General features: G+C 34.0%; 1 protein-coding gene across 1 annotated transcript; it reads left to right on the forward strand.

Annotated features, from left to right (window-relative positions):
- The first annotated feature begins 290 nt into the window (after positions 1 to 290).
- Positions 291 to 9,568, forward strand: znrd2 (zinc ribbon domain containing 2). The gene is made up of 4 exons (XM_056467252.1): positions 291 to 364; positions 3,288 to 3,439; positions 6,841 to 6,925; positions 7,008 to 9,568. The coding sequence occupies exons 1-4, from the start codon at positions 349 to 351 to the stop codon at positions 7,457 to 7,459; spliced, it is 705 nt and encodes a 234-aa protein (XP_056323227.1). The 5' UTR covers positions 291 to 348; the 3' UTR covers positions 7,460 to 9,568.
- The last annotated feature ends 484 nt before the right edge of the window (positions 9,569 to 10,052 follow it).

A 10,052-nucleotide genomic window follows, 5' to 3' on the forward strand; every position in this document is an offset into this window, starting at 1 on the left:
GGCACAAACAACCTACTGATACGCTCAGGCGTAACAGCATATCATCAGTTAAACAAATCAAGCAGGTATGTTAGTTAGAATAAGTTAGCAAAGATGGTAGTTAGCAAAGAAACGTTCCTTGTTTTCCAGCATAAACTTTTTTTAATGTCAAAATCCAGAAATGTTTTTTATTTCCGAGTGAAACAAATCCTGAGATTTTCATCGTGAAAGTGAAAAAACTGAGAAATAGGACCTACATTCAGCTCGCTAGATGGCGCCAGTCAGTTTTCACAGCACTTTCCACATTTCACCGCTGAAGTTTCGAGCAGGAAACGTTATCTGTGTTGTGAGGCGGCTGATGAAGAAAGCATGGCCCTAAACGCAGGTAAAATGTCAATAAACTCATATTTAGACCAATCTCTTGTAAAACTCCCCATTTATATATCTAAATAGCCCTTACGCGCTCCACTTCCGTCGTGCTATAGTAACGTTAGTGCACGTGCAGCCACGCTAAAATATTGTTACGTTAGCAGGTTAGCGCCTTCACCGTCTGCCTTTCTGTACTGGCGTGTAGCTTTTATTTCATTCAAAATATCGAGCTTTACCTGTGTGTTTATCTATTATTGACTCGTAAAGTTCCACAAACAGTAATCGCACGGCTGCTGAAAATCCTTGATAATGCATGAATTTTACTCCTGTATTTTCAAGGTTTAAATGTGCTTAGATTTTGGATAAAGTGCTTGAAAAATGTAATTGTTGCTTTCATCATAATTTATCGTCCTAAATTGGTAATATTAGTGTAATTAAATTAATTTTAATAAAGATATCTATATAAGTAAATGACTGGAATTCAATGTTGGGGTTGGATCAAACCTGCCATGACAAATTTTCCTTAGAATACTATAGTACAGTGCAATATACTGTACTATAGACCATCTTGAGTGATTTTAACGAAAATAATGGTACCAACATATTTCCTGTTCTACATTTTTAATTCCCATAGCTTCTGGGAATCCAAAAAGAGCCACATATTAATAAATAATATTATGATAGCTGTTTTAACATTAAGTTATGACTGAATTGCCTCTTGTTACAGTTATGAAACAGTTTGATAACAAGCAGCAAATGTTCATAGGCCAATGACATCACCACATTTAAATGGTCTATAATATACTGTACTGTACTATAGTATAGACCATGTCAATGTGGCAATGTCACTGGCCCGTGAACGTTGTCACACAGTTTCATATCTATATTTAAATTAAGATTTAAACCAGATGCATTGGAAAATGTTTGGAGAGTATTTGGAATAACCAAAATATTTGATATAAAAATAGGTCTTTGTTTTTCAGTCAATGGTTTACTTTAACGGTTTGCTTTTAGCTAGTCAGTTATTTAACAGCAGAGGTTTTTTAATACTTTGATTTTATTTTAGAATATAACATTACCAGTAAGCCAAAACAATTTCGCCACTGTTATGGGAGCTATAACATCAGGAATTACTATGCTATTTAGAAATAGCAATCATCCCCCTCTTAAAAAAAGCATACTTTATTCATCAGACAGAGACGTTTCTTGGTAAAAACTTTTTTTTAAATAATAATTACAAAATCAAAACCTTTTCATTTTAATGAAAATGTTGTTACATTGTCCCCTGTAATCTCTTATTGGAATAATATACAGAGAGATCTGAAATGGGAAAAAATATGGTCTTTGCAACAAAAAAATTCCTCACCAACAAGGTGAAAGAAGTGTCTTTTAAATAAATCAACACATTTTATCCTATTAAACAATTTTTTGAAAAAGTTTAATTCTACAGGCTGTCTGCGGGGGCTTAAAATGTCTTAAATCTCAAAAGCTCAATTTTAGACCTTAAAAAGTTTAAAATCTACTGAAATGTTGTGTTGTAGGTCTTGAATCAGGTCTTAGTTTTCCTTTGATCATGTATAACTACCCAATCTGGCCATTAACACCCAATCACCAACAATCCATCTCAGTAAAACTTTTCTTTAAAAATAGCATTTTTAACTCCATTTACCACACTTTCATTTTTACAGTAACACTTGTTTAAAAATTCTCCATTTATTTACTGCTGAGGATACTGAACTGATACTGATATTTTTGTTATTAAATTATTATTATTGTTTTAATAAATGTTTTAAGTTATAATAGTTTTTTTTTTTGATAGGGCAAGTGAAAATCTTTCAAAATCAAAAAAACTTAGCCCGGTATAAGATAAAATTTCCTTCATAATGGTCTTAAAATGTCTTAAAAAGTCTTAAATTTAACCTGATGAAACCTGCTGAACCCTGTTCTAATATTGATGTACATTTTGTATTATCATTTATTTTGGGAATTGTAATTGTTGTACAATTTTGAAAAAAATATTGGCTCATTTATTAATGATAATATACAGCAAGATCTTTCTGTTACTTTTGAAGATATTATTTTTGGTCATTATGAATCTGCATCTACTAAAAGAAATGCTTGTTTTGTTACACATTTAAATTATATTCTTTGTAAATTCCATATCCACAAATGCAAATTTACTAATACCAAACCATATTTTCCAATTTTTTTTGCAAGAATTTAGTCATTATTTAAATGTAATTTCATTATCTGATAATAAGAAAAACAAACAAAACTATTTTGTTTTGTAATGACCTTAATTTAAATTCTGTAATTGATTGTTAAATGTCTTACCTTCAGGTTCATATCATGCTCTTTATTTTTGTTCTTTCTTTCTTTCTTTCTTTCTTTTCTATCTTGAATCTTTTTTCACTGACAATGTAATTTATATTCTTTATAAACTTTATTTGTAAACAAATATTGATACAAAGTTGATAACTGCTTTTTTAAGAGGAAATTTTATCAAATCTTAACATTAAATGTTATTAAATTATGGACATTTTTGGATTGTTGGAAGTTTAAAATGTAATACAGGAAATAGGTTAGGACCCTTGTTATTGTTTACATCTATCAAAACTGTCTATATAATAGCAAAGATCATCTGATGTAATGTGATGAAGTATGCGTATGTATGTAAATATGTAATTAGCAATGTTTTGAGCAATGTTGCTGGGCAATAGTGGAGAGCATTTTTGCCAGACTACTTTATTATTGAGAATGGGCAACAATATTGTATCTGTATCTTCTTGGCATAATTAGTTGCTCACATTTCTCAAAAAGTTGCCCAGTGTATCATCAGCGTAATAACAGTTTAGGTAGTTACTGTACACAAATGCTCGCTGATATGAGTGATCATCCAGAAACATGAGGGGTATGTGTGTGTGTTTTCCTCAATCCAGATGATGAGGATTTTGAATGGGAGCCTCCCTCTGAAGCAGAGATGAAGGTGATTCAGGCTCGCCGGGAGCGGCAGGATAAGATCAGCAAGCTGATGGGAGACTATCTCCTGAAGGGGTACAAGATGCTGGGCGAGTGCTGTGAGCTGTGCGGGGTGAGAGAAAACACCATACACTCATAGCATTATTTAGTGCAATACATGCTAGAGCCTTAATGTAATTATTAAATATGCAGTGAGATACTGTATTGTTAAGTTTGTAGACATGTTTGAATATTAAAACCTTGTGATAATGACAAAGTAATGACATTGTGATAATGACCTTGTGATAATGACATGCATTATCTAGAGTTCAAAATGTCAGAACGTTAAATAATGTTTTTAATTAGTTTAGTTTATAAAGTGCAATAAAACAACAGTTGTTGACTATTGTGCTGTACAAACCTAAAAGGAAATTATCAAAAATATACAGCAACAAATAAAACAACAGAATACATCCAACATAGCACACAGCATCAGTGATAAATAACAAAACACCAGATAGATACAGAAGGATCAATTCTCTCCCATTCTAAAAGCTATCTTATAATCTTTTTAGGAGGTCTAATTTAAGTTTCACTCTGAACAAAGATTCAATAGAAATTGTTCTAATGGACGTTCCACATTTAGGACTTACTACAGAGTAGGCATGGGATAATAACCATTTTCGAGGTATACCGCAGTTTGGAAAAGTCAAGGTTTTAAAACCGCCAAAGTTTTCTGTAATACCGTTCCTAAGGTATGTGGAAAAAAAATTTATTTACTTTTTTGTTGTTGTTTATAGGGCAACAAATAAATCTGTGTTTTTTAAACTAATGAAGACAGTAGAGCTCAATTATTCATTTGAATTATTCAGCCCGACATGTTTACTGCTCCAAAACACTTAAAATCTTTCAAAAAATAAAATATATTGTTTTTAATGGCGGAAAAATTTGTAGTTTTTTAGCCAGACATTTAAAAAGAATATATTTCAGAGCAGTAATCATAATACCATGAAACAGTGAAATTTTTATCCAAGGTTATCATACTGTCAGAATCTTATACTGGCCCATGCCTGCTACAGAGAAAGCTCGATCTCCTTTTTTATTCAGTTTGGATCTGGGAACTACAAGCATTTTCTGGTTCGATGACATCTGCCAGATATTTTAACAGTATAAGATTAGAGAGATAAGTCAGAGCCTGGCCGTTTAATACCTGAAAAACATACATTACCATTTTAAACTCAATTCTAAAACATATCAGCAACCAATTTAGGGAGCACAGGATAGGAGTAATTTGTACAAACTTGTGGGTGCCAGTAAGAAGCCTAGCGGCTGCATTTTGGACCACTTGAAGACAATTTATATAGGATTGGCCAATACCCATTTAAATTGAGTTAGAGGAGTCCAAGCGTGATGATATAAAGGCATGGATTAATCTCTCAAATTCCGCATGAGTTACAAAGCCTTTCACTTTGGATAATAATCTCAGCTGGGAAAAACAAGATTTAACTACTGCATTTACCTGTTTGTCAAATAGGAGGGCAGAATCTAGAATAAAATCTAGATTTCTTACAAAAGTTTTAATGCAGTCGGATAAATTGATTCATTTGATTCAGCTGTCCAAAGCCAGCAGCTGGGAAGCATTTTAACTAGATCAAAATTGAGAGCTTTGAGACGTTTTTGAGACAGCTTTTGAGTTTTTAGTTCCAAATAAACCTTGTTCTGTTTATTCTCTGTTAATTCATCATGAAACTATAAAGTACAATGTATTTCATGGATGTCAGAAAATAACGGAACTGTTTTCAGTATTGATATGATTAAAACTTTTTGAGCAGCAAATAAACATTAAAATGAGTTTTTGACCAGATTAAAAATTCAGTTTTGCCATTGAAGGAATAAATCAAGTCCATTTCTGTTGTAATAATTTATAAAGTTGCTGTATTCACTTCTATAGATATGTGACCTGTTTTTAATAAACCTCTCAATTAATTATTAATAAACCTCTCAATTAATTATTTTCCACATTGAACAATAACGATATATATTTCGATATCAGTTGTTAATGCTTTCAGATTTAAGAGTGTATCCCAACATTGACTGAAGCCCCAAAAATGCGAGGGTCCATTAAATAGCATAACCTATTTTCGGTGTCCGAAAATTCAGTGCATCCCTAAAATCAACATAATGGCTAATCAGTGCTGTATAAGAATGCACTCAGATGTTAGTTGGAAATGGGCACTTTTAAAATTTCAGTATTGATTGGTACCTGATTGGCTTTTTGATCAATATAGAGTAAAAAAAGTCCAGAGCTTATCATAGTTATTGACATAAATGTTATCACGATACGATATAATATCGCTTATTGGCCCATCTCTGTGCCTCAACAATAAAATGTTTAACTTGTTTTAAGACTAAAGTCTTAATGCCCCACATCTAGTATTTTTGCATTCATCTGCACTGCCTTTCTGTAATTCAGCTGTTGTGCTTGTGTTTTTTACGTCTCGCCTGTGAAAACAATTATTAATAAGAACAAAGTATCCAACATTTATAAATCAATCAATTTTAGAAAAAAAGACATTTAAACGAAAAATTACAATGATTTTCATGTTTAATCATTAAAAAAATACAGTTAATCTTTTATTTTTACTATGCAGTAATGCAGTATCTAATGGTAAACAAAGACAAAAATAGAATTAAAGTTAAATAACAAAGTATTTAGAGGTGGATAGATATCATGATAATATTTGCTATATTTGATAATAATTGTTTCTGAGACTTATTTCAGTATTTTGTTGTACATCTAACTAAAACTGAATATCGAGTAGGGGCGGGACTCTCTTTTTACACAACATTTTCTCATAGCAAACTACCAGTAAGAGGGGTGTGGTTAAAAATATTGTGACTGAAGCGTCAAACTGACATCAACAGAGCCAGACCGCCACTTCAAAAGCAGATGCAGATAGTCAGACTTTATTACCAATACAAAAAAATTATCATAGATTCATTGTTCACCTAATGAATAACAATGCGCGCTAGCAAAATAAACAGTGTACATTTTTTTTTCACACAGGCTTTAATTGTTATTACCAAAGTCCATTTAAGTCAGTATATAGCGATTGATGATTGGCTCCTGTACTAGAAGGCAGGCTTTAATCGCTATATAGTGATCGATGATTGGCTCCTGTACTAGTAGGCGGGGCTTTATCCATCATATTGATCGTTACACTTTTCCCCATTCAAAAAGATAGGAGTGACATGTCTTGTGTATTATAGTCTTTGTTATTACCTATCACAGTGTTTAAAAGTTGGTCTTTTTTTTGCTCTTCAGTATTTGGACTCTCAGTAGTGATTATTAAACCACACTGAACTGAGCTAAACTGAACTGAACTTAAACACTACAAACTGAACTACACTGTTTCTATTAACTGTGACCTTTTATGTGAAGCTGCTTTGACACAATCTACATTGTATAAGCGCTATACAAATAAAGGTGAATTGAATTAAATTGAATTAAACAAAACTTGTATGTATTTGCAGACGATTCTGCTGCAAGATAAGCAGAAGAAAAATTACTGTGTTGCTTGTCAAGAGCTGGACTCCGATATTGACAAGGACAACCCAGGTACTTTTTAAATCCAGTTTTAAAAAACTCACGAACATAAATTCTTGCGCATCTCTGTTAAATCATCCAACTTCTCTTTCAGCTTTAAATGCTCAAGCAGCCTTGTCACAGGTACGAGAGCGCCAGCTTGCCACTCAGCCTGCCCCTGAGTCTAACGGAGCCTCTTCCAGCGAACCCCCTCTCTCCATCACGGGCCAGCCTAGGCCAGAGCACTGTGAGGGGGCAGCGTCTGGACTCAGAGGCCCGCCTCCAACCGTACAGCCAACCCCTCTTTCCATCCCCACCCCCGCCTCCAACTTTTTGCCACCATCCAACCCTCCTGTCCAGACTACACCTCCTGTAGGGTCTTCGGGCAGCTCCCTCCATCACCACCCAGCACTGTCCAGCGCAGAAGAGGCCGTGCTTCACAAACTCAGATGGGCCACGCAGGAGCTCCAGCACGCCGCGTCGGTGGAGGCCAGCATTCAGCTCTGCAATCTGATCCGAGGCTGTGCTGAGTCCCTAAGGAGCCTGAAAGAACTGCAGCTCTCATAAGACTGAACTACAGACAGGGCTGTAACAACACACACACACGTAAGGAAATATGAACGGCACTAATATATATAGTAACATACTCAAGCAGATTGTTTGGGGTTGTGTTTATGTTAGTCCTAAAGCAGCTATGTGACTGTGTTGTGTGTTGAAATACATCGCTTGAGCTGCACAGGATGCTTTCTTTGTCTTTGATTTTTTTGCGTTCGCATCATTCTAAAAAGTGCATAAAACTTTCTTTGTGGTTTTTCAAACTTATAATTGGTTGAAAACTCAACATTTTATGAAAGCAGCACATTGAATATTGTTTCATTGGTTGTAAAAGTGCAGTGCCAGAGTTATTCAAAATTAGTGTTATTTTAAAATTGCGATATTTATCAGTTTTTTTTATTATTTGGTCCTAAGAGAAGTGCCATAGTGAGGAATAGCAAAATAAGTTTAAATTGCTTAAACTCTTAGGGGTTGCTTATGTGATTTGCAGGGTTTCTCAAATGATGATTCCTTCTAAAAAAATAAAATAAAATCAATGGCAATTTTAGAGAAAAAAAAATCCTGCGTTTTTGAAAAATTTCATTTTCCTGTTCGGTTTTCTTCAACTATTGTGCTGTTCTGTCTCAATAGCTTACGTTTTTTTATTTATTTCACCATCTTGTGTTTTTAATCACACTTTTCCATTTTGTTTTCATTAGGGGTGTAACGAATCACGGTTGATCTTTTGATTCGTACGGATTACAAGCCATGGTTCGGATCACATGTGACCTGTGGATTAATAAATGTGTTTATATACTTGTAGATTAATCTTAAATTTGTAACGATCGCAGAGAGATTGCCTCTCGAGTCATTTAAATCACATGTATGAAAGCGTTTAGGCTTTTCTGTAAAATATAACGATGGCGGAAGAAGTTGTGGGGGGTTATTCGGCTTGTGGTTGGTTTCTTAGGTTATTAAAGGTGTTTTCTGTCACTACTTGTTTAGCCTGCATTAATGTATTTATTGTATGCTGCACAATTAATCATTAAAAGATCGAGATCTCAACACCCACGCAACATAAATTGTAAATGATGGTGATTTACATGTGTTTGTTAATCCTTCGAATCGCTGCATTTAAATAGGTGTTTGAAAAATGCAAAAATCAAGAAAGAGATTCAGTCTTTATTCTTTTGAGTTCGTTATGAAGTTGCAAACAGTCAAAAAACACTGAAGTACTGAAATAACAGTTTATAGTTTAGATATAACCACTGATGTTTATGGTAAAGATTAAAATCACCGTTATATGCTCAAAAATGAAAGCTGTAGGCAGCAGTTACATTATTTAACCACTAGATGGTGACAACCAGCCATCAAAAATTTGCCACTGAATAATTCTTCAAATGACACATCTAGCACATCTATCAAGTTTTATGAGTGGATAAAGGAATCATTTATTGAATATGACACTAAAAATTAATATGGGTTGTACAATAATGTTAGATTTTTACATTTAGCGTCATCAGCAACAGTATAGTAAAAGTGAATTTTTGACAGTACTAAATATTTTACTGTTAATTTTTATTCAGCTGATTATTTCTTCGTTTTATTTTTAATAAAATTTCAGGTTTTAAGTTCTGTTTGTTCAAACCAAAAGTGTCTTGCAGGGCTGTTTTTGTAATAAATAGAAAGCAAATTACATTTGTCTGACCCGAAAAATGGTCCAATTCGTGACTAAATATTCTTGACATAGTGTTATCCGAACCGTGAGATTTGTGATCCGTTACACCACTAATTTCCATATAAGCATTCTGTGTGTTTGCATCTTTTCATGATATCTTGCATGACACAAGGCATGCTGAAAGATTCATTTTACTTAAACATTTCTCACATGTTTGCATTTTTATATTCCACTGCTGTGCTTTTTCATAGTTTTTTCATTGTCTCACTAATATAAAAAAGTTTTTCTTAAAATAGGCGTTTTTTAGAATTTGTCTCGTTCTATATGCATTTTTGCCTTCCACTTCACTGCTTTTCCATTGTTTTGTTTTTTTCATTGACCATTGCGCTTGCATTTCAAACTTGAGCATCACATACTTAGAATGCTGTGTCACGTTAAAAGTAAATAAAAAAAGGTGTTTCTAAGTGTTAAGTTTCATTTATTCTCCTGGCCTACATCTCGATTATTTTTTCTTTCTTTCGCAGGGTCTCATGCACCAGCATCAATCATTTATCTGTTCAATTGAGATCAATTTTCGGTCATTCTATAGATCATTCCCCTCCACACAGTGCTATTAATCACCGCTTCTTTGAGTCCGCGCAAGCTCATGTCGGTAACAGATTTGACAGTATCAAGCCTTTCCCCCTATTCCCAGCGTGACGGCCGTCTCTAGTGAATTGCTACACATGACATGGTCAAATGAGGCGAATTTCTGTTTGGTAATTTTGGTTTCCAGCGAGGTCTTTGGCTTGATGCACCCTAGGACTTCTTTGTTGGTGATTCTTGCTGTCCATGGGTTGCGCAACAGTCTCCTCCGGCACCACAACTCGAAGGCATCGATCTTTCTGCTTTGCTTTAGTTGCAGCGCTAATATCCTTACTTTTCGATTGCATCCTGACCAAGGGTTAA

This window comes from Danio aesculapii, chromosome 10, assembly GCF_903798145.1.
Source record: "Danio aesculapii chromosome 10, fDanAes4.1, whole genome shotgun sequence".
NCBI lineage: Eukaryota > Metazoa > Chordata > Actinopteri > Cypriniformes > Danionidae > Danio > Danio aesculapii.